The 26,663-nt window shown below is 35.7% G+C and overlaps 1 protein-coding gene across 4 annotated transcripts in view; it reads right to left on the bottom strand.

Annotated features, from left to right (window-relative positions):
* Positions 1-26,663, bottom strand: part of BZW2 (basic leucine zipper and W2 domains 2) — a 59,679-nt gene that overhangs the window by 26,261 nt on the left and 6,755 nt on the right. For 3 of the 4 annotated variants that reach the window (XM_077122369.1, XM_077122378.1, XM_077122380.1), the window contains exons 2-3: positions 13,146-13,210; positions 6,166-6,342 (exon numbers count right to left, since the gene is read on the bottom strand). In XM_077122369.1, coding sequence (XP_076978484.1) covers positions 6,166-6,342; positions 13,146-13,203 — 235 coding nt within the window. In that variant the 5' untranslated portion in view covers positions 13,204-13,210. Of the gene's footprint in view, positions 1-6,165; positions 6,343-13,145; positions 13,211-15,451; positions 15,584-26,663 lie in introns of those variants that run through there. The other variant, XM_077122375.1, reaches the window with a different exon arrangement.

A 26,663-nucleotide genomic window follows, 5' to 3' on the forward strand; every position in this document is an offset into this window, starting at 1 on the left:
ACTTTAACTTATATGTGAGACTAAAGCAAAAAATATTAGATACAAAATTTATATTTTGACTAGAGCATTTCTTAATATAACTTATGTGGACAGCTTAATTGAACACCATAAGTGTATGGAACCTTGAGTAGGGTGCGAGATTTTGTAGGTTTGTCCAGAGTGATGCCTTGATAAATCCCAAAAGGATTTGAACAGTGAATAAAAAAGTATTTGCAAAGTCCCCTTGGGGGAATGGTGAGAAAGGGGAAAATTTCGACTTCTCCAAGTGGAGAATTCTTGATACTCTCACAAGTAGTGGGGACAACCAAAGCAATAGGCTGAGCCCCCAATCATGGGGTTTGTTCATATGAAACTTAACACTGCAAAGGATAGGCTAAGCTTACTTAAATTAGGCCTAAGAGTCACCCACTCCCAAGAGAACCTCTTTTGTTGCTCAGACATGGTCTCTCTCTCAGCTAACATGACAAGCAAACTCACTGCCCTCCTCCTCTCTACATGGGACATGATTCCCAGGGGTGTGAACCTTCCTGGCAAAGTGGGATAGAAATCCTAAAATGAGCTGGAACTCAGCACAAGGGATTGAGAAAACCTTCTTGACTGAAAGGGGGAAGTGAGAAATGAGACAAAAGAAAGTGTTAATGGCTGAGAAATTCCAGAGTCGAGAGGTTATCCTGGAGGTTATTCTTATGCATTAAATAGATATCACCTTTTTAGCTAAGGCATAACAGAGAGGCTGGAGGGAACTGCCTGAAAAATGCAGAGCTGTGTTCCAGTAGCCATGTTTCTTGAAGATGATTGTATAATGATATAGCTTTTGCTTTGTGACTGTGTGATTGTGAAAACCTTGTGTCTGATGCTTCTTTTATCTACCTTATGGACAGATGAGTAAAATGCATGGATTAAAAATAAATAAATAATAGGGGGAACAAATGTTAAAATAAATTTAGTAGATTGAAAGGCTAGTGATCAATGAAGGGGGGATAAGGGGTATGGTTATGTATGAATTATTTTTTTTGTTTTCTTTTTATTTCTTTTTCTGAATTGATATAAATGTCCTAAGAAATGAACATAATGATGAATATTCAACTATGTGATGAAAAAAAGTGTTCATATTGTATGTTGATTGGTTTATTATAAAAATTAAAAAAAAAAAAAAAAGAGTTCCATAGAGTATACATAAAACCACCTGGGGGTGGACAATGGTGGCTTAGGGGTAGAATTCTCACCTGCCACGCTAGAGACCTGGGTTTGATTTCTGGTGTCTGCCCATGTAAAAAAACAAAATCAAACCAAAACAAACACTTGGCTATGTGATGATACTGTGATTGTACACCTGGATGGTATGTATGGGTTGTGAACATACTTCAATAGAACTGCATATACACACACACAAAACACTTGGAAAAGAAAGGAAGGCAGCGTGTGCTTATGAGGGCTAATGGCTAAGTTCCCTTTTCATTTAAGTGTGATTCTTACCAAAGGATATCCTTAATCATGGAAGCTAAAGAATAACATCTATTCAGTGAATTTAATCCCATGATTCCTGATGCAATTCCTACATGTTTCCTACATCAAGATATTGTTTTCTTTACAAGCTTGATACTATTTTGCCTTGGAATTGACCAGATCTGGCCCTTATAGTACATCTTTTTAATTTCTTCCTGGGTAAGTATTAAAACTTTTCCATCTCTGCTAACCCAGTAATTCATGTAGGCTTGAGTTTGACTCCTTGCCATGTGCATTTGATCACCCCAGCAGCTGTGTGGGAAACAAGAGTATTTTGTTCTCACTTACCATATCCTCCCCCCCCCCCATATCCTATGTAATATCATAGAATAAAACTCTCTACTCAAGGACCCCTGCAGACCCCTCCTATAAGTTTCAGACGTGGCCACTGAAAGCTTTGGTTGATAAGAAGAGGTGGATCAGAACTCTATTCTTGTCTTACTGATTTTATTTCATTGTAACTGGGATGGAAGGTTTGAGCAGGTCAAGTTAGAGTCATATCTTTCATGTATTCAACAAGTATGCGTTGGGTATATATTTGCACCAGACACTCTGCTATGCACCAAGGATTTCTTCTTTTTAAAACATATATAACTGCCCTGATTTCAGATCTCTGTATGATAAGAACTACAACATACAGCCAACGTTTTTAGCAGATGTAGGTAAATGAGAATTCAATTGAATTATGCCTTCCTTTGCACTTTACCTCCTCCTCTGTGGGTTTCAGACTCCACAAAACAGTTTCATAAGTAGATTAATTTTTAGAGAAGCAGCTCCTTTAGGAGTTTATTTTCACTTGAGTAACATATGCACAAGATTTAATTATACCTTTGTGATGAAAACAAACACCTGGAACAAAATCTTATTAAGACAATCATCTTCTGGGCTAATGATTCCTATCTCACAGAAATTATATAACTGAAAAGTCTGATTTTTGAAACTCTAGTCTCTTCTTTTAATATGAAGACTTAAGCATAGAACTTATTTCTTTAATAATGGTCATGACAATAACTTTTCATGTGATTTTAATTGCTACTGATAATGTAATATTATAAAAATTAATGAAATGCAAAAAATATAAAAAACAGTTTTAGAAAATTGCTTTCAATGTTTTCCCTATAGAACTAGATGTAAAGTTCACCAGCACAGTGATGGACCAGCTCTTTTAGTAGGTCTTTTAGGTATTTTCTTGGCAGTAACACATTCAATCCTTACTTATTCTCTATTTTAGAATATTCTAATATTAGTGGCTTGATATGTAAGAATGTGCAGAACCAGATTACAAATTGACATGCTTTTTTAAACTTGCAGATTTTCTCTGAACTGCATTTATTAGAATATTGAAAATGGATACAAAAATATTAAAATCAAGATATTTCATATAAAAATTCTTATTTCTGGCTTCTCTGGTATAAAAAGGAAGACATAGAAACAATGGGCCTCATTCTCAGCAGGAATTATTGGCTAGAGCTGAAAAATGGCTGCCCCCTTTAGGAAAAAATAATTCCTACCATATAGAAAACGAACAAGATTGAAAGGGGTTGTATAGACCTACGTGTCCCACTACTAACACTAGAAATATAATTTAGTTCTTGGAAGATTAAAAATAAATCCCTATATAATTTAATCAATAAATAGTGCTTAAATAAAAAGAAAAGAAAGCACATTTAAGCATTATCTATGTATCAATATATGCATAAGAAAATAAATTTTGATTATAATAGTTTAAAAAAAAATGCAGTTGGCCTGCTGCATTCATTTACATCACAGGTTTGGCCTCAGTGGACAGCTAGGTTTATACTACCTGGGCTAGGTCAGTCATACCAAATATTTTGCCCCACACTCTTCATGAACATATGGATTTGGAGTAAAGGAATGGTATCTGGGCTGCAGATATAAATAGCTGGTTAGCAATATATGGATGGCAATGAAGCCATAAGACGGTCACTGCAAAATGCACAGCTAATTAATAAAACATGGGGGGAGTGGGGTTTAAATATGGAAAACATGGAAGGCATATAAGACACGGCCTCCAGAGAGGTAGGAGGAAGGCTTAGTGGTCTCATGCAAGGGTGGGAGATAAAACATTTCAAGAGTGACAGAAGAGTCAACAGTACTGCAAGGGGTCAATCAGGACTGAAAAGGACCCGTATGATTAACCAGTGAAGTCAGGTGTGACTTTGGCAAGAACCAGAATTCACTGAAGATGGTTCACTCATGAAGTTTACCAGTGCATCAAGGAAAATATATCATAATTAATGAGAAAATAATCTCCCGAAAGAAATACATCAGGTAAATGTCTCAGTAACTCACAAAAGAAATACAAAAAGTCAACAATCTCATCAGAAAATAGTTTACCATTAATTTAAAATTTTTTTAATTAAAAATTTTAAAGTGAAAATACTTATCACTAACTCTATTGATGCACACTGACAAAACTGACAATATCTAACACTGCCAAAGTTTAAGTAAATAGGAACTCATAATCTGATAAAACGTTCATTAGAGTACTCCTTTGAAGGGGTGGATTTCTCTCTTAGGTGGATAGAAAGTTATACAGGCAGATATAGATAGATAATGTATACAGACCCTGATGACACTATTTATAATAGCAAAAAACGGAAACAATTTAAATATTCATCACTATCAGTGTGGCTTTTTTTTTTAATCATCCTGAAATCAAGTCAAAAGCGGGGTTCTCTGCCCGATGTGCGTAACTGACAGTCTATGATGCTGAGGTTTCAAAAGGAGAGTTTTCTGCCCTGAGAAGCAAGGAGAACAGATACTTATAGGCCCAAAATCGGTTTCCCTGAGTCTAATGAATTTAGGGTTTTTATGGACTCAAACAAGGGGAGGTGGAGTTGTTACTGATATAATACACGTATACAATTTACAAATTGTAGAGGAGGGGAACTAAGCTAGAGCTAAGCTAAAATAACCATTACAATAGTGAAGCACACACACCGCAGTGAGTGTTTACAATAGAAGAAGGTAATGCTCATAGGCAGGAAAAGCAACAATATTGCTGAGCAAAGAGTCACTTACAAAATTGCATGCCTGGTATCATATTTGTATAGTATTACCTACCACATTTATCTGTATTTAGGAAATCAAAGAGATTTCCAAAGGGAAATTAATCAAAATGTTCACAGTATCCTGTCTGGATATCGGAATCTGAGCACACTACACATAGCCTTTTTACTTGGATCTGAATTATCTATTTACCCATTATTATAAACAATTTAACTACAGAATTAATCCAGTATCTGCTGAAAATCATCACCTGCAGACGATGGGGGCTTGGTACCAAAACGGCCCGTCTACCAAATCAGTCAGTCTGAAGCGAGAGCTCCCAGAAGGACAAACCTAAGTGTGGCTTCACCTCAAAATGGGGGTCCGTCACCCGCCTCTCTAAGTAGGGTGGCCTAAGCGCCGTCTCTCAAGGAAAGGCCCTGATGGCCTTCGGACAGGAAAACAATTCTTCATTATGCTGAATGTCCCTTCCATAGCAGGATAGGCAGCATTCCTGGTTCCTCACTCCCAAATCTTTGTGACAATCGAATCAATTCCACACACTTCCAAATGCCCCCAAAGAATAAGGGAGGATATGTAAATATGAGAAATTAGAGTTTGGGAAGGAGGGGGATGGACATTTCTTTTACAGGATAAATTATTCCAGGGTACTTAATATATATAATGAGCTGACATCACTAGCCTAGGGGATTTGACCTAGTGTAGGGAGTGATGCATAGATATCACTGGAACTAACTGTAGGAACTAAGATCTAACAGTAACGGTTCAAGGAAAAGTGGGTACTTATAAACCTAACACATTTTTGGATCAACATACTGTGTCAGTTAGATAGTGTTCCCTGGTTCTTCTGTGTTGTACAAAGCATAGCTTTTGTTTTACTTTGCGCCTATCTTTCACTATCTCCAATCTGTTATCTTTAATTCTTCTAACTAAATACTCACAGTTAATGGAATTTTTAATAGTTTGGTTTAAATTATATTTCTAAGACATTTTATTATTTATGAATGAAATGGCATTAACTGAGCCTTGAAAATTATTTAAGTTTGTTGACACCGCTATAATTCATTGTACCAAAAAAGGTGGGATTAAAAAGAAATGGGGGCGGGCCACGGTGACTCAGCAGGCAGAATTCTCGCCTGCCATGCCGGAGACCCGGGTTCGAGTCCTGGTGCCTGCCCATGCAAAAAAAAATAAAAAATAAAAAATAAAAAAAAATAAATGGTGGCTATGGTATTTGGTGGGTCATATACTACAGCAGAATGGTCTAGATGACATACCCAAAATTACACTGTTCCACAGAAACCACCCCTCCTGTGTCTACTCCTCATATTTTTAAGGATGAGGGACACATGAGGAAGTTGGCTTCTATCTAGAGCAAAGTGGCCATCTGTGTTGTCATGTCAATAAGCATCCTCAATTCTATGTCTTTATTAACCAATAATCACCTCATCAGCCACATTAATACCATTCCAAACTGTAACTAGGTAAAAATTGTATAGACTCCCATTTGTATTTTTTTAATCAACTCTAATAAATATAAGCTATAAATACTGTGTCATAAGGAAATATTTTACCAGCTATGCAAGAATATATATGCACAAGAAGTTGCTGTCATGTACGGCTCACCCAGCATACTGCCAGCCACGAGGATATCGAAGAGTGTGTCTGCATAGCGGCGATAATCTAATCTTGAGCCCGTGGAGTCTAGGAACTTGGCTACAGCTTCAAGGTCATCACCAGCCTCATTAAGTCCCTGGACAAGTGTATCCCTGAAGACCGTGGGTTCGAATTTCTCTTTTTCATCTAAAATTAAAAAAAAAAAATTTAAATCATTCCTATATATACATGTAACATTCCCCAAACAGACTGATGATACACTTCTCCTGTTCATGGCTCTTTGATGGTGTGACTATCTGAGTGGTGGACACAATTTAAGTTTTTCTATCAGATTTCCATGGTCTCAAGCCCCTTGTTTAAACAGTTATTCAAGCAAATAATTTGCTTCTGCTTAAAGATGCCACAAAAATATTTTTAATCTATTTAATGTGTAATACAGTTTATGGTTGTTAATTTATGTCATTCATGGAATAGGCCAATATAATCTACTAACCCTGATCATCAGAGAAAAAAGAAAGAGTATAACAATCAAAATTTAAATTTTTGTTTTATCTAACAAAGAAAAATAAGTGAGAATCAGCAAAGAATAAGGAAGGATATATAAATTTAAACAAACAAAAATTGGGAGAGAGGGGAAGACATCAAGAGGGACATATCTTTTACAAGATAAATTATTCCAGGGTATTTAAATATTTAATACATATTATACAGTTTCAGAGCAGAGGTTCTCAAACCTCTTGATCCTATGACACCCTGATACTCTTAAAAAAAGTGCTGAGGTTCCCAAAGAGTTTTTATTTATATAGGTTACATTTATGGACACTTATTTATTAGGAATTAAAACAGAAAATTATTTTTAAATATCTACTTATTAAAAAAATTAGTGAGAAGAGCTGCACTGTTTTATATTTTGGCAAATCTCTTTAATGTCTGGTTTAACAGAAGACACACAGATGGTTCTCATACCTGCTGCATTCTATTTGCTGTGATAGCTCACATGGCATAACCTCTGATAATCTCCACAGTAAAAGCAGAGAGAATGTAAGAAAAGGGCAAATTCTATCTTAATATCATTACAAAAACAGTTTTGATTTTGGGGACTCCCTAAGAGAGCCACAGGAATCCAAGGAGCCTCTGAACCACTCTGAGAACCTGTTTCAGAGGCTTTAAGGGGATACAGATATTATGTCACTTTTTTAACCTGTAAATATGGATAAAACAACTGCAAAACAATAAGAAAAGCCTCTATGAAAGACTTAAAGTACTACAGTGAACTGATATGTGAGTTAGAGAAGCGGCATGGTATGGGGGCCGAGGTCAGGGGTCAGAAAGAGTTTGGGTTTAGACTCCAGAGATTTCCTGTGGAAGGTCAGTTTGGAGCAAGCTTTTGAACAAAGTGACATCTATTTACATATTACTGAAAAGGAGTAAAGATAACAAGCTAGAAGTCAAACTAGACAGAAAAAAAATGACCAGATTAAATGTGAAGGATCTATGACTCATGGTTAATTCAAATAAATCTCTTTTAAATATATATATCCTGTTGGTTTTGTCTCTGAAGAAGCCCCCTCCCCCCCACCAATGAACACAAATTCAAAGGATGTCATCTCTTTTTTTCCTGTGTAGAATGGGTATGGGTGTGGGGAGAGCAGAATAAGGGATTTAGAGGAACCCAACACTTCAAAACAAATCAGAAAAAACAACAAGAAAGAAATCCTGTTGTAAATATATTTAGACACATAAGTGAAGATACTGCTTATGTGAAAGAGAGAGAGGGAAGAAAGCTACAAATAAGAAACAATTCATGAATAAAAAGTAGCTCTTGGAAATGAAGTATATGATAGAAGAGTGAAATACTTAGCAGAAAAGCTGAAAGAGAAAGCTAAGAGTATCTCTTAGAAAATAGAAAAAAATGTCAAAGACCTTGAAAATCAGAAAGAAGAGATAAGCAAAAAGGACAGACCAGTCCAATATCCAACTACTAAGTATAATAAAAAAGAGAGAATGAAAAAAAAAAGGTAAGGAAAGGAAATTACTTTAAAAATTCAGGAAATTACCCAGAATCAAAGGCATGGGTATCCAGAATGAAAGCGGACGCACTAAGAGGTACACTCATCATGAGATATTTCAGGATACTGAGAACAAAGCAATTACCTGCAGATTGCTGGGGCACAAAACAAGTCATACAAAAAGTATCAAGAAACAGAAGGACAATGAATTTCTAAGAAATACCAGAAACTAGAAGAAATGACTTTAAAACTCTGAGGGAAAATGACTTCCACCCTAGAACTTGAATGTTCAGCCAAACTATGAATCAAGGGTGAGAGCAGAATAAATGTGTTTTGAGGTAGTTAAGGGCTCAAGAATTATGTTTCTCACACACTCTTTTGTTTTGAAAGCTGTCAAAGGCTATGCTCCACCAAAACGAGTGACTAAGAAGGAGTAAGTGAGACATGAAATCCCAGGAAAAAGAGGACTAACATGGCAGAGAGGCGGCCACACTCTTCTGGAGAGTGGTGAACGGTCTTCTCAAAGTTGGCAGCGGTACATCTGGCCTAGAGAACAACCACACCAGTTGAGAGTTCTTCAAAATAACATTACTGTATGATATGAGATTTCCTTCAATACAACCTGTTAGTGTTCCTGAAGTGCTTGCATTAATGTACACAACAAAGGGAAAAAGTCAGGATTGGCTAGTTTCAAGTCACAGAAACTACACCCACAAAAAAAGTATAATATTAAATTCAGGGACAGGACAATGTTCAAAAAATAAAAAGCATAGTTCAGCTCTGAAAAGCATGTACAAAATCACACCATTAGTCTAACCAAAAACATGATACAATAAAAAAAAAATGCAAGAAAAGGGCAGGAGGTATGTTGGTGGGCAGGAAGGGATACAGTCAGAGAGAGCTGAATTCTCATTTTCCACAGCAGGAAAGTCAATACATAATAGCTCCAATAGAAAATTATCAAGAAATAGCCATTTAACAATGTTGTTTGGTTCCTTGCAAGTAAGTATCAAAATAAAGGAGTTGAAACAGTTTCTCTGGGGTAGTTGGGGGTGAAGATTGATGTTTTATAACTAGTCTTACAGAACTGTTTGACTACTTAAAACATTCCAGGCATAACTTTGATATAATAAAAAACTACATTTAAAAGCCAGGCAGCAACTGTCTGGTTTATACAGACTGTCACTTGAAGTGGTCTAAGTGGGAGGGATCTTAAGTGGTTAATGCCACAGTATCAGAAGCAGAAAAGAATGAAATCTTTTCTAAAATCAATTGAGGTGGTCCCACAATGGCACTACAACATGTTTAGATGTCAATTCAGGGGATGGAACAGAACTTAATGATTTGAGGCATTGAAAAATACAGTTGGTAAATAAGGTAAAAACCCAGACTATGGTAAGAATTCATTCAGAGGACTTTGATTCGAATCTAAGAGACAACTTAAAAACTTGAGGTTGTCATAAGCATTCCTTCTCTGGTCATAATTTTCCAAAGAATTGCCAAGAGAGAGGACCAGTAAGAGGAGGAAGATAGTATATCATGGCTGAGAACATTTCCACAGTGGGCAATAACGCATTGGGCCAAAATGATTACTAGTAGCCTAATTCACTAAGGGTTTGGAATCTTTTAGCCAACTAAGCCCTTACTGGCATGACAGGATTAATAATTTCTTTGCAGACTGAAAAAAGGTTCCACCTGCCAAGATAAAGTGTCCTCAGAAGGAATAAAAAATTCACATACAAGAAAATGGCACAAACACTAACAGGAGCTTGAGGAAACAAGACAACACTTTTCCTAAAGATTCGTATTTCATTTGAGGACACGCTAGCAGAAAAACTAACAAAATCTTAACAAAACATGCCATTGTGCCCTTGAGTTTCCACTTGGCAGATCAAACTTTCCTTGAAGTGGGAAGTATATAATTAGGGTCTCAAATTTATACTGTGTTGGCAAATCACAAGTGTGACATTGAAGAGTTAGTCATAATGGTCCCTGTAACAACCTAGAGAAACTGGCCTATTTCTGACATTCAAACGGTAAGTTATTTAAATACACTGCTTACTATGGAAACTACAGGCACTGATTAATATAGAAGTTTCCTAACTTGTTAATGAAGGATAAAAAACATAACGAAGTTTCCTTTCTGAAGGTCACTGAGGTATAGACAATGAGTTAGAAATCTCAGCTGTTTCATAGATATAGGCACACAAACATACACATATATTTTATCACCTAAAGGTCTACTTGATTAGTTACACCACTTATTGTAAATCAAAGAGTTATTTAAAACCACCAGCACAGAGCCCAAAACTTCAAGGAGGTCCCTGTAAATTTAGATACCTGGAAATTGACCATTTCCCCCCTCCTCTTTTTAGTAATTTTAATCCAAATTCCCTATAAAATTTCCAGGGAGGCCAGTTCAGTTATTAAATTTCTCATTTAATAAAGTGTAACAATGGCCCAGGGAGAAATTTTCATCTCTTTTCAGAATTCTGCAAGACACACTAGAAAGTGTTATTTCTTGGGAGAAAATAACTCCAGCAAAATGCATTTTCATAAAGGAAAACAAGGTCTGAATGGAGTTCTATAAGATGCATCATACCATAATATTTATATTTTAATGTTAAAGAATAAGACATATATATTTTGCACTAATTTGGCATGGAACAGCATTAGCTTTGCTAGGAAAGAGGTTCAAACTGAAGACAAAGTCTTTCTGAAGACAGCCCATTAAAAATCTATCAAAACGACCTTGAAATAGCCTCTGAAGTTTTTTCAAAGCTCTACAAAACAGCTAGCTATTTACCTGAAACAGTCCATCCAAATAGCAAAGGAAAGCCAAGGCACAATAAATCTGTGCAGGAGGTAACTCACTAGCTATTAAGAAAAACAGAAAATGAGGTTGACTCAATTTTTCCCTCCAGTCAGGAGCTTGTAACAAAATTGCCTGAGTGCTGCTTCAATCCCTCATAGATCTGAATTATATAAATCTAGAGCAACCAACATATAATACATATAATCCAAATTCCTTGTAAGTTCTTCATATTTCAGCAGCAATAAGACACAGCACAATTTTGACCCCTAAATGAATCAGAGAACAGACCAGTTCAGAATGAAAGAAAACCTTTGTGGTTCCAAACTGGGCCAGTTTTCTTGCTGAATTATGCCTGCTGTTGTACAATGCCTTCTGGGGACCTCTGCTGGCTCTTGAGCTCAGCTACAGAGAGAATAATTGTCCTGCTAATAAAGGTGACGGAGCAGGACCAAGAGGAATATATTTCCTCAGAGGGTGGGATGGCAAACGTTTCTGCACCCAATATCAAATATTTTCATGTTACTAGGCCTAACCGTACATTAACTATAATTAGGCTTCAGAAGTGAATTGTTCCTTATGATTAAACCCTCCTGAAATCATCTATCATTTGTTTTCAAGACTTTGCTGTGACAATGAGGCAGCAAAGGCCGCTTAGCACCTCGTATTTGCTATAGCCTTCAGATGTCAATGGAGGAAATGAAGTGGGGACACAATTCGTAAGACTAGGATGAGGAATAAAGGGAGAGAGGAGGCTCACAGCTACTTGTTCTCAGCACCTTATGGGGATGAACCAGGGATGAAAAAACAAAACAAAATAAAAAAGGATGGCAACATAAGATGGAAAGTTTGTACAAACAACTTCTTTTGGCTACTTTTTTTTGTATGCTGGGGTCACATTTCATTCTTTTTCCATGTGAGTATCCCAGTATCGCAGCACCATTTGTTGAACTTCTGGTTATTTTTTCTTTTTGAGGGGGGGGAATGCATGGGCTGGGAATTGAACCCGGGTCTCTCACATGGCAGGCGAGAATTCTACCATTGAACTACCCTTGCACCTCCCTTTTGATTACTTTTCAATTCTCATTTTTTAGTGATAATGCAAAGCTTTCCAACAGAAAGCATGTACAGCTCACACTGAGCCTTCCTGCTCCCTCATAACTCTTGTAAACTCCTTGGATCCAAATGATCTATTGTACTGGACCTTTGTTTTTTCCTACATGACTAGACCTGCTACTTAAGCATACACAGGACTGCATGAAAGCACAGGCTGTAGTGCTGCCTTTGCACTGGTAACGTCTATGGCACGTCATGTGTGTTATCAATTAAGCCCTCAGAGACCAGTACATGGGGTTATGCTTCCTAACCAGCCATGAGGTCTTCAGAGAGATATTCAACCACATATATTTTTTATACATGACCTTGCTTAGGTATTTTTCAGCCATCCTCTTCGGCTTTAGTTACCTTCATAATCTCAATATGTTGTTTTTTGTTTGAATGAAGTTCCCTGTTTAATTTCTGTTCAACTATTCTTAAATCCAAGAGAATCTCTAATCATGTAAAACTGATTAAATATAAATCATATTTAAAATACTCCTTGCACAGAAAAGACAGTATGATGAACATTACACAAACAAGAGGCATCACTCACACCAAAAGAAATTGCAATAGTTATCATTGAACTGGGTCTATTACTATTCTCTTCCTATGATGAAATATACTTGAAAATGTCGTATGTATTATAAGGGTATTTAGGGCCATAGATATAATGCTACTTCTGTGAATAAATTTTTTTAAAGAGTTCTTTAATCTCTCTGCCTCTAATTTCCTAGTCCTCTTAGTTTTTACTCTTTGCCATCAACTTTTCAATTGCCTTCATAGCCTCATGAGAGTAAGGCAACTAGAAGACAACAAATATCCCCATTTTCTAGATAAAGATGTCAAAGTTTAGATAAATTAACTGACTTGCCCAACATCAACCACCTAAGTAATTGGTAGTTTTGAATTTTTTATGCAGAACTTCAGATTCTATATCCAGTGCTCAGATGTGTGGAATTAGTGATATTTATCAAAAACATGATCTAATTTTTCTCTTCCCATACTATATTTTGGTTAGAATTTTAAACACACACAAAATACACAATGCACAGCCACACAACACAACCTACCCCTTTTCCGAGTTTTGAACCGCTGGCCTGTTAGCACTGGCTTCTGATGCTTATTCATAAAATTTCTGAAAACAAAGAAAATAAGATTATGTACAATGGCCATCCATACTTAATATATATTTTAAAAATAAAATATAATTTTAACTATCGGGTTAGCAAAAATTATAAGGTTTAATAATATTCAGTATTGGCAAAGGACATGGGGAAAATAACCACAGGCATAAACTTTTGCATAGAGGATAAACTCGATGCAATACTTTTGGGAAACATTAAGTAAGTATCTATAAAAATCTAAATGTTTAACCTTCTTTTAATTAATTATTTTGGATTCATGAAAAAAAAAAAAAAAAAAAAGAGAGACCTAAATAATGTCCACAAATATGACTGTGGTTAAATAAGCAACAACATAGTCATCAAATAGAACATTATAAAGCCTGAGAAAGAGTGAATTGAATGTACATATACTACATTTATGGACTTGACTACCTCTCTGAATTTGCTTCCCATCACTCACTGCTTCAGCTACATCACTAGCTTTGCTTTCCTTCCAACATATCAGGCAAGGTCTGGTTTCTGAGGCTCTCTACCTGTCACTCATGGGAAGGATTTTCCACAGACATTTCTACTTTATTCTCTTTGTTCATTCAAACGCCTCCTTTTTCAGAAACGTCTTCCCAAACATTTCCGACTAAAGTACCCCGCATACTCGCTCTCCCCTTATGCAGCTTTATTTATTTCTCTTAGTAGCCCTTATCAGTCCCTGGCATTTTATTATCATCTATGGTCTATTTTCCCCAGTAGAACAAAACTTCCATGAGAGCAGGGGCTTTGGAGATTCTACACAATACTCTATCTTCGGTACCTAAATCATCACTTAGCAGAAGTAAGCATTCAATAAATATTTGCCAAATAAGCTGTTGCACTCATATGGAAAGACGTTTAAGAGATATTGCTAATAGAAAGAAGCAGGTTGAATGAAAGAATATACAGTATAACTTAATTTGGTTAAAAAGGGGTATATATTAGTTTTTCTAAACAAGGAAATTTTAAGGATATAAGAAACTGTTAACAATTTTTTGTTTGTTTTCTTACCTCAGGGGATAGAGAGTTGGTTTATATTCTACTGGACTTATGTATAATTTTAAAAATATAATAAATTATCTTTGAAAAAAGAGAGAACTATGCTCCATATCAGACCTGCTGCAAACTGAGAAAAAGCTTACTGGCATAAATATGATTTGAAAATATGTCTGGATTATATTATTCAAGCAAATTAATTAGTTTTCAAACTTCTAAAAAACTATGATCAGAAAATATCTAGATTTTCTAAATCAAGAAAATTTGCAATCTGCAAGTAAATTAAATTATTTCAATTACTTTTCATAATTTAAATAGCCAAGGTCCCTACCCTCAAGGAGCACATAGACTAGTGTGAGAGAGAAAATCCAAATATTCATAATAAACATGACAGGTGAAACAACAGGCATATAGACTCAGAACAGGAGTAGAGAAAGTGATTGATTGCTGTATGTACATAGGCCAAGTTACATATTGAAAGAGTTACAATTGCAATAAACTCAATCAATGGAATCCCATTTTTGATAAGTCTCATTTGATACACTGAACATAGAGTTTCTAATTCATCATTTACATTCACTACACAACTCTTTCATTCAGAAGTTTCCCTTTTGGCATTTTTACCAAATTTTCTCTGGATGAGCATACAATTCCCTAGGGCATAAGCAGTGATTATATATTTATCTTCCTTATTATCTCTATTCTTCCCAAAATACAACAAATATTAATGTATTCTTATGTTAGCAAAAAAAAGTACCTGTCAAGAGTTGGGCCTCACAGTGATATGCAAAACAAAAATAAAAACAAAACAAACAAAAAAATAAAACTAGACTGATACTCCTCTAGCAGGTTAGCAAAGATATTTTATTTTATAAGTGTGAGTCATCTCTAAAAGTTTTTAGAGCCCAGAATATGAATTCACAAAGTTCCCTAATTAACTCTATTTTTGCACCTTGTTTCTATTTTTCTGCAAATGGAGAATTACCACCAAACAGCCTACAAGAAAAGCACCCTATTTAAAACAAAAATTTTATCTCCGTTAATGCTTCCTTCAGTTCTGAAAACAAAAGTTTGTTTCTTCATAGCTGAGTTACATGGGCTTATTTTTTGCAATTACAGTATATTAAACATGGAAAATAACATATAAGCATAAAATGTATGCAAAGATTTGGACATAGTCAACACCAAAAATTAAAACAAACAAAACAAAACAAAGCAAAAAGACTCACCCCTGGTAGTGAAAGACTAAATGAAGATATTTTGTTCACCAAGACTATCTATCCTTTAGCTGTTACTATTTGGAGCAGAGACTCTGCTCCCCTCTAAATTTAGCCCTCTGTGCTACACTGCGATCTGTTCCAGTGAGGGTCAGGCTTTATAAGGTGCACACTGAAGCCCTGGCTCAAGAGAAACAAGGGCACTTTGAATAAGAAATGGTGCTAGGAAAAGTAACAAAGGAGAGTAACAAAGACAGTTCCATTAGGCCACAGTCAAAAACCTATTTTCATTACATTGCATTACAATTTACAATTTCAAGCCAACTAACTAATAATATATAAAAAATCAGAGTTCAATACAGAATCCTCAAGACTGCCAGACTTCAGGGAGAAAGCATTGCCTTGCTAATGCCTCCATTTCAGACTTCTTCTAGTTTCAAAACCATGAGCGATAAGTTGCCGTTGTTTAAGCCAACTCATTGTACAGTAATTAGCAGTTGGGAAAAGAAAATAAAGGCTTTCACATATGTCATCTAAGACAATAAGTTACTTGGTGGGACAGATGTATCTCATGGCAACTGTGCACTAGTTCTGCTGGTTGTCCAGCCTACCTCGAATGGATTGGCACTTTAGATGTTGACTGTTTAGTCCTGCATGTTATTGTTCCTTAATTGTCTTCATTTTGGAGATCTCTGATCTACCAGAGGACTCACCTACTACTTGTCCCTACAAGGGGTGACTTTTCTCACCCAGTAATCCAGAAGTTTGATTTGACTATCCTTCTGTTCTAGCCCATGATTGAACTACAGACATACCTTAGAGACAATGCAAGATTGGTTCCAGATCACTGCAATAAAATGAATACTGTAATACAGCAAATCATTAATTTTTTGGTTTCCCAATGTATACAAAAGTTATGTTTATACTACTGGAGTCTATTAAGTCTGTATAGCATTATGTCTAATAAAACCTGATATACATACCTTAATAAAAATGTGACAGAGAGACAAAAAGTGAGTACCTCCTGATGGAAAAATGGCACCAATAAATTTATTCCACACAGGGTTGCAGCAAACTTTCAATTTGCAAAAAATGAAATAGCTGCGAAGAACACTAAAACAAGGTATGCCTGTAAAATAATCTGCCTTATTTAACATGCTATATTACTAATATACGTTATGCATGTAATACCTATTTATTCAAACAACCGCAACTGTATGAGTATATATATATATTCTAAAGTAAGGGTGAGAATTTTTTTCCTGTAAAAATTAGATAGGAAATATTTTAGGCTGTGCGAGCCATACAGCCTCTCTTGTAGCTTTTAAACTATACTGTTCACAACTATAGGATGGTACTGTGAACCACTGTACACTTTGGGTGACTATATAGTATGTGAATATATCTCAGTAAAATTGCATTAAAAAAAGAAAAAAACAAAAAACTTTGCTGTTATAGTATAAAGGCAATCTGCAGAAAATACGTAAACAAATGGGGATGATTGTATTCCAATAAAACTTTTATTTGCAAAACAAGCAGTGGGCCAGATTTGCCCCCAGGTATTAGTACAGACCTGTGCTCTAGAGTAGTGTATCCAACAGAATTGCCTGTGATGATGGAAACATTTTGTATCTGCACCATCCAATATGGTAGCCATAAGACACGTGCCTTTTGGGCCCTTGAAATGTGGCTAGTGTGACTGAGGAACTGAATGATCTAAGTTTATTTTTCATGAATGAAAATTTAAATTTAAATAGCCAATGTGGCTGATGGAGACCATGTCAACCACAGTTCTAAAGCATTCTTTATGGCCCCAAACAAGTGAAATTTGATAAAATGGTGAAATTACATCCAAAGAATAGAAATGGTTTTGTAAATATTTTTCAAATTAAGTAGCTATGAGGAACATTTTGCCTAAATTTCAAAATCATGTGACTATAGTGGAAAAGAAAAGAGAAAGTACCAAACTTCAAAGAGAAATGGTGTGCAGTCAGTATTATTTAAGACAAATGGAGAAATTAAATAAGGTTAATAACAAATTATTAATAAAATAAATAAATCTAAATTTATTTAGGTTCTAAATAAATCCTATTTAAGGGTAACAATATCACCCCCAAAGTAGAGTGTTTTAAAAAGATACTACAACACTGGAACACAAACTTGTTATGTAATTGATTTACTTCACTATAACATTCTTACCAAGATTTTGTGTTTGGTAGCAAGTTTCAAAGAATTACCTTTTATCCCATATTCTAAATGAGTGAAGTCACTTACCATATGAACAAAAGTCAGAATTACCCTTAATTAAATTTTAAAAAAAGAAATAAAAAGTTACCCATAATTGTAGACTATTTTCCATTCTATTAAGGCTAAAACTGTAAGAACAAGCATAAAAAAAAAATCCTTCACCAAAACTGTCATATCCAGGAAACTTTTAGGTTAAAAATAGCATCAGTCTCTTAAAAGAAACAAAAATAATTAAATAAATTGCTCTACAAGTTCAAATTATTAACACTCTAAAGTGATAAAGTATATATATATGTGTATATTAGCACTATACAATTTGTTATCCAAATAAATGTTTTAGATCTTTATGATTTTGTAACTACCATTAGCCTTTCATATTCAAAAATCACTCAGCTTCTACGAAGCTTAATTATAGCCCCTAACAAATTCTATGTAAGTTATAGTATTTATAATTAAAAAATATGAAAAATTTCAAATTTCAGATAGCCTAGAAATAGAAAATGTTTCTAAATAATAACCAAATATTCTTCAATACAAAATTATTGCCATTATACTTATACGTCCCTCTTATTCTTAACTGTTATGGAATAGAAGAACAAAAGTATCTTTCTTAAAAAGCATGAAATGTAATAATAGCTTCCTTCTCAATAATTTGCAACCGTATTTTCCAGTAAGGGACATTAATGGTAGAATGTTAAATTGGGCTAAGCAACTACTTTATAAAGAATTAATGGTGCCCAAAGAATTGTGGTGGGAAAAAAGTGTATTGTTAATCCAAAATTTTCCTGAAGAACACGCAAAGGCACCATAATAAAATTTACATTATAACATGTCCAAAACTATTTCATATCTTAAACATATTATTCTAAAATTTACATTTTAAGTGTCAGTGTACAACTCTTCATAAAAACAAATTAAGCCATAGAATAAGATGACTACAATGATGTGGGAGATAAAAGGACATGAGAAGGACTTTTATGAGAAGGACTTTTCCCCTCTCTTCTGCCCTGTGATTTCACAGAGAATACAGGACAACAATGTATGAGATTATCAACCCCAAGAAACTGCTTGAGCAAATGGCCCCACCATTGGACACAAAGAGTAGACTGATCACATAAATATCCATGCAGGTAAGTTTCAACAAGGGCTGTAAGCCACAGCAATAATGATCAATCAAAGTGGGCCCACAGAAAGGTAAATTCAAGGCCAGGACGATCTGAGCCATAGAATGTATGAAAGACCCTATCTAGGCAAGAACAATCAAGAAGATGCAGACCTGCCTTCTCACAATGGTAATGTAAGAGCTTACAGATGGCCACATATCAATCAGCAGCCGTGAGGATGAGGACAAAAATCTGCACGCAGCCTAAATAAATGCAGTACAAAGACCTGTGTCATGCACTCATTTTAGGATATGATTTTCCTTGCAGAGAGAGCACCCACAATCGATGGAGAAGCTGTGGAAGTTGAAAAATAGACACTGACAAAGGACAATAATAGATAGGAAGAAGTATAATGGGCTCCCAAGTGTCTGGCTGAACTTAATAGCCACAAGAATGATCAAATTCCCCATCACAGTTCCCAAATAGAAAATTACGAAGATTAAAAAGACAATTTTCTGCCTCAAAGGATCCTGTGTCAATCCTAATAGTATGAATTCAGCTACCCTCTTATTTTGCTGCACTGTTTCAATTTGGGGAAAGCACTGGTTAAAAATAGTTAATCCGCAAGGAGAAAAGAAATGTTTTATAAAATGAACACATTTGGAACTTGAATATAAGCTTGATTATTGTACTTCCCCCCTTAATAAAAGGAAATCACTTACATATCTGTGTATTGATATTTTTTTCTGAATGAACTGCAATTCCTAATAATTATTCAAACTATCTTATTACATAAGATAAATAAAACATAATAAATTTTATTTAAAAAAAACAAAAATCAAATTCAGGCAATTTAATGAGGTCACGTATTTCATCTCAATGAAGTCATTTTTAAAAACTTTTCAGAAGTATAAAATAACTCCCAAGTAATTTTTATCTGTCAACTCATGCCCTTTACTTCATAAAGTCTATTAGGGCATGCACATTCCCTTTTGGTACCATTACACTTCCCTGGAATCTCCTTCAGATCTTTCCCTTCTCACAACAGACCGTGCACATTCCACCATCCAGATGCTCTAATCTTGGTGATGTCATTCTTATTTTTCTCACCAGGTTGAAGGTCACAAGCACACACACATACACTACACCCACAGTAGCATACTCTGGCTAATTCAAAATGCTCTCCTAAAATAGAACATTTCGAGGCACAACCTTTGTCAACAAGATGATGTGCTTTTGATAACAATTGCATACCTAAAATATTTCAAATAGGACGGTAGGGTAGCTTAAAGGAAGTGGTCCAATGACTAAATGTCCAGCTAGGTTATGCCTATTATGTGTCAGGCATTGTGTTACAGCAGTGGTTCTCACCCAGGGGTGACTGCTTTGTTCCTCCCCTTTCCCCACAGCCATCTGACAGTGTCTGGAGACATTTTTGATTGTGACAATTTGGGTTGGCGGCGCAGTGCACTGTAGGCATCTAATGAGTAGAGGCCATGAATGTGGTCAGATATCCCACTATGCATAGGATAACCCACAATAAAGGGTTATTCAATCTGAAGTATCGATACTTCAGGTTGAGAAACCCTAGCTCAATGGTAAGCAAAACTACAGGTGGCTGCAAATGAAATCACTGCCCTTCCCCGTAAGTGAGACATGACATCCAGGGGTGAAAATCTCCCTGGCGGCATGGGAGATGACTCCCAGGGATGACTCTGGCACTGGCACCATGGGATCAACAATTCCATCCTGACCAAAAAGAGGGAAAAGAAGTTTAACTAATAAAGTATCAGTGGCAGAGAGTTCCAATAAAGTCAAGAGGCTACTCTGGAGGCTGCTCTTGCGCATACTTCTGTTAGACCTTGCTACCTATCATAACCTGCCAACCCCCAACCAGGAACATTCCAGCCAATCCTAAAGAACACCTAGGGCAATACATAAGATTCCACAAGGGTTCCAAGCACTAGAGTAACATTCTAGAAATCTACAACCTTCAGATGGGTCCGTGGTCTAGATAAGTCCTGAAACCTAGAGGGCTCAGCCTCTCCAGAACATCAGATAGTTTCATCTCCCTACCCCATATTAGTGACAGACTCTTAAAAGTTAGAATGGGCATAGCCCAAACACCCCTAAAGAGAGGGACAGAAAGATCAAAGGTGATGGTGGAGTTACACAGAGAAGATAGGATTTAACAAACGAATATGAATGTTGAATTATTAAATTGATATCTCTTTTAGTCTCTGGTATCTTAGAGCAGCTAGAAGTAAAAATCTAGAACTGAGGGACTGTAACCCATGTCAAACTCTGAAATCTGTTCTACAACTAATTGTGGTGCTTTGCTTTGAAATTTATTGCTTTTTTGTATATGCTATTTTTCACAAAAAAAGAAGGAAAAAAGTCAATTGTGGTGATAAAAATATAGCCTCCTATATTCTGGAGCAGCTAGAAGGAAAAATTTGAGAGGATCGTATGGTAGCCCATGACAGACTCTGGGATCTGTCCTGTAACTTCTTGTCAAAGAGTGCTTTAAAAACTATTGTCTTCTTATTTCTTTGCTTTGCATATATGTTATACTATACAATAAAAAAGCTTAGAAAGAAGCAAAAACAAACAAAGAACAACAAAAAAGAACCAGAGGTGGTTCCGGCTCTCAAGAGCTGAAAACTATGCACACATCTAAACACACCAGCACAGCAACTAAGCAGCTCTTTCATTTAATGACTTGCTTATATTTGCCAAACATTGATGTTAATTTTAGAGAAAACAAATTTATCACCTAGTAGTTTGTCATATCTAAAATAAAAATTACAATTAGTATGTACCAAATAAATGCTTCCTGCTTCTGATTTATTTCGGAATCAATTCCTATGATGTTCACAATGGGGGTAGGCAAGAATGTGGGATGCAGGGAGGGAGGGAGAAAAAGAGAAGGCTGAGCAATGGGAGACAAACTTTTTCTACTTTTAGGTAGTACAGTAATGGGAGCAAAAAAGACAATAAAGGAAAGAGGAATTTCAAATTCAACACACAAATGAATAATGAAATTGTCTGATTTGTATGACTTGAAAAAAAGCAATCATATATAAGTAGAAAAAGCAAAACACAAAGTTCTGTATACATTATGTGATCTTAGCTTTGTAAAATACATCAACATTCAACAGTGAGCAACATGGGCAGAGGGCTCAGACATTTTATTCCTCTTGTCTACACAATGTCGCAACTTACTATAATATGAAATGGAGTATATGTACAATCTTTAGTTCCTTCTGAATTTCAGACCAATTCCAAGAGTCATAGTAATAATGATTTTAGTTGTGCATAAAGAGAAATGTGTCACCAGACCTTTGCTTTAAATATCATTCTCCTCTAAAAAAAAGCAAGGTCCCTTGGATAAATGTCTGATTCCAAGGGGCAGGAGAGGTTCAGTATGACCCTGGACATTAGTACATGTTAAAAGTACAGAAATGCTTTAAGAAAAGATCAAGATTAGACAGAAATGACACATCTTCTTACACTGTAAAGGCGTTCTCACTGGCCAAATCTGGGACCATATGAGCACCAAAATAATTACGGAGGCAATAGATAATGACGCACTGACTAAAACAAAAATTCACAGATAGATACTGAAAACATTCATTTTAGAGAAGGCAAATTTATCAGTGTGCAATGTAAAGTGAAATAATTGGGGAGAAAGAAAGCTATTATTTCCCTAGAATGCTAATAGAGTTGGTATCATGGAGTTAGAAAATCACCATTTTGCAACCATCACAGCAAAACTTAATTTAGGCAAGAATTACAACATCTACTAAATTTACATAGCCACGTATTGGGAGGGTGGAATGTTGCAGGGAAGTGGGGATTTGGTGATCATCAGGATCACAAGGCCTCAGAGCTCCCCTCACAACTACAGAAGGAAATCAGTTCTCCTCAGTAACAGTGGAGAACAAAACAACACCTTGATAAGGGGCAAGTGGACATCACACATCTGTGTATTTTACACTGAGGAAGTGACATCACTTCTGTGTTATTCAAGATAAAATTTAGCATGAGCTGAATCTAATCTAATAAGGAAACATGTATATTGAGGGACATTTTCCAAAACAAATGGTCTGCATTCTTCAAAAATGTCAACATCTTTAAAACTCAAAGAAAGACCGAGGAATTGTTCCAGATGAAAGAGAACTAAAAAAATACAACTAAATGCAATATGTAAATTTGGACTCTGTACTGGGGGAATACACGTACAAAGGACAGAATTGAGACAACTGATGAAATTAGAGAGTATGGACTGTAGAGATACACATACGTATGGCATCTGTGTTAAACTCACTAAATTTTATTACTGCACTCTGGTTATGAAGAGAAGCATCTTTGTTCTTAGGAAATACACACTGGAGTAATAAGGGATAAAGGGGAGTGTCTGGAGGGAAGTACCTGAAACTGTTGTACTGTGTTCCAGTAGCCTTGACTCTTGAAGATGGTTGTATAAAGATATAGCTTTTATAATGTGACTATATGATTGTGAAAACCTTGTGTATGATACCCCTTTTATCCAAGGTATGGACAGATAAGTAAAAAAAATATGGACAAAAATAAATAAATAATAGGGGGAATAAGGGTAAAATAAATTGGGTAAATTGAAATACTACTGGTCAATGAGAGGGAGGGCTAAGGGGTAGGGATGTATGAGTTCTTTCTTTTTGCTTTTTATTTCTTTTTCTGAAGTGATGCAAATGCTCTAAAAAATGATCATGGTGATGAATACACAACTATGTGAAGACACTGTGAGCCATTGATGATTATGGCCTGGATGTGTGTGAAGATTTGTCAATAAAAATATTAAAAAAATAAATAAAAAGAAGCCCTACATGAGAAAACTTGCTCTTAAATGTGATGATTGGTTTTACATTAAATGTGAGGGATTCCAATCTTGTAGGAAAATAAGAAATGGTAAACAACTAAAGTCAGACATTACCACAATGAGAATGTATTTAATGCTCTTTTTTTGGTCAACTGTCCATGTTTCAAACAAGATGGTTAAGTCCTTTAACTTTTAAAAAATAACTTCCCAAATATTTAGCTCACACAAGACATTCAACAATTACTTCTATTTCCAGTATGTTATACTTAATACTATAATTTACAAGGAAGAAAGGACAGGAGCGAAATATCCAACTGTGTCCTAGGTTAGAAGTAGTTGCTGTCAAGTAGGTATTCCTTCTTGTAGGAACTGTTCTACATTCTAAAATGGATTTAATATTTATCATTAAAAAATAACTACCTGTCAAAGGACAGATTTGCATGTTAACTAAAAACTAAACTTTTATTCTGATGGAAAAATCACAATTTTAGCCCTCAAAGAGGGCAATTTTCATAGAGCTCCTGAAACCCGACATAACACAGTCACTGAGAATGTCAAGTCGGCCCCACTAGCAGATCTTGCTCTCCTTGAGAATTTCACTTATACTGAATAGAAGACAAAAGTGATTTCTATTAGAGGTATTATCACTTCAAACATCCTTTCTCCTAGGAAAGAGCTACTTTACAGGAAGATAGTTAAATAGATTCTGAGCCTTATTTAGTAAAGGATAAAGATGACTCTGCCAGGAGACTGACTCTCCACTTGGTGCTTACTGACAGACAGCAGACAAACCACGGCCTCCCTAACTGAGGTAAGGTAGACAAGGAAATGGAAATTAGAACAGCATAATATCCTAGATTGGTAACCAATGAGGAAATTTTTTGCTTTGGAGCAATTACTTAAAAAACATAGTAATGGGCCTTCAGGAAGCTCAAAGAAGGTGCTCATAGACAGGAGCCCAAACATTGCTCACTTACTACTACTTCTTTCAACCAAACCGCTCCTGCCCCATCCTCCCTGGAGGGGGCCTGCAGGCCAGCAGAACAGGATGTGAGCTTTTTATTGAAAGGGTCTGCACACAAAAAAAGTTACTTACTGTATGCATGCCTATTACATAACAAGGAGAGCACGAATTGGGTAGAAATGCCAAAGTCCAGCCAAGAACTTAGGGGGGCATAGCCTAGGAATGTTATGGGACTGTACCTCTTTATGCCATTTTATAGTGGAACATGTAAACTCAGAGAAAAAAAAAAAAAGACCTGTGCAGAATCACAAACACTCTCAATTACACTTTTTTTTAAAAAAACAGCTTCAAAGATAGAGAGAATAATTCATTTGTTTACCCACTTACCCAGTTTACTAGGTCTAGTACTAATCAAGAGGGATATAGCAGGGACCAAATCAGACAAGTTGTTTGCCCATTTTCTAGGGGGGAGCTTTGTTCAAGCACTGCAAAAAATCTTGCAGGATTAGTTCCTAAGTCTCCAGTGTGTTAAAATACTGGATGCATTTGAGTTGCAGTTGTTTTTATTAACATTTAATAATTAAATGTGCCTATTACTTTTAAATTTATGATTGGTATCCACTTTAACCACAGACCTAAACCCAGGTTCTCAGCCAACACCTAGACAAGGCTCAGAGATGTCACGCCACATGACCGAGGTCATGCATTCTATTTCAGCATCAGTGATGGGGATGGGGGGGGGCCAAAGCCGAAAAACCCCTGCCTCCCGGAGCTCATCTAGGTGGCAGAGTCAGCACCAAAACCTGATCACCTCATTCTCGACTCAGCGCAATTTCCAAATAGCCATCCAAAGCTGTTGCAATGTCTTGGGTAGTTATTTATATGGTTCCCAAAGGCAGCTTTTTCATTACTTGCTTCATAGGTTTTATGGTTTAGAATTAGACAGAATAGGGCATAAATATTGATTTAAAGTCTAGATCAGCACTTGCCTAAATTCAATTTGCAATTATGTTATCTCCAAACTGCCAGAGTTCTCCATAGTGTTCCACTAATGAAGAAATAACCCTTCGTCTTTAGAGAGGGGATGTAACAGAAAACCTGCTTCATATAGACATAAAAATATTAGGAAATTTACACTGCCATGCTTTCTTTTGCTACAGCATCCAGTTTTCAAACCGTTTCCCATAGAGGCTTAATTGTAACAAAAAACACAATCTTCACACTCCCGAACACCAATGCTCACACCCCATTCCACTGGCCAGCAGTCTCCTCTGCACCATAAACTTGGGGTTCTCTTTCCTGTTTTACAATAGCCCTATTCTATTGCCTTGTATACCGGCATGTCATGGTTTTTCTTTTTCTTTTTTTCCTTAGAAATGACCATAAATCAAGGAAGTTGTCTAGGGTAGTCTGGACAGCATTAAAATCCCATGTGTGAATGGATAAGGAGAGGATGTCAGGAGAACACCACAAAACTGCACACTCCATTGTGGCTTAGAATATATTCTCTCCAATGCTAAGAGTTATTATCCCTTATTGCTACTCTCGCCCCAGTGGTTTTCTTGAGATTTATCTACAAGTCTTCAAAAACAACAGTACACCTAAAATTACTTTTTAAAAGTTCTCATCTAGTGTAAAAATATATTAAAATATGAAGAGAAAATGTAATTCTACATCTTATAGATTTAAGCTATCATTGGTTTCCCACCAAAAATATTAACATTTCTACAATTAAGAGGATTAAAGATAGTGAAAGGATTATACCATCATTGTTAAATTTAACATGATATATTATTTTCTTACATAGTATCATTATATTTCTCTTTCCTTTTTAACATACATTTTTTAAAAATCAAAAGAAACACCCAATTTAAAAAATTAAGATGGAAAATAAAAGAACAGTTCATTTAGTGAGTTACCTAAACCTTTATTTTCAAAGTAGATAATTTACAAATATGACCAGCTGAGCATTTTTTGGCACTCTTTCACTCAACATATGCTGAATCCAAGGTCAAATCATTTCACTTGGCACTTGAAACAGCTCAAAAG

This window comes from Tamandua tetradactyla, chromosome 1 (assembly GCF_023851605.1).
Source record: "Tamandua tetradactyla isolate mTamTet1 chromosome 1, mTamTet1.pri, whole genome shotgun sequence".
In the NCBI taxonomy this organism is placed as follows: domain Eukaryota; kingdom Metazoa; phylum Chordata; class Mammalia; order Pilosa; family Myrmecophagidae; genus Tamandua; species Tamandua tetradactyla.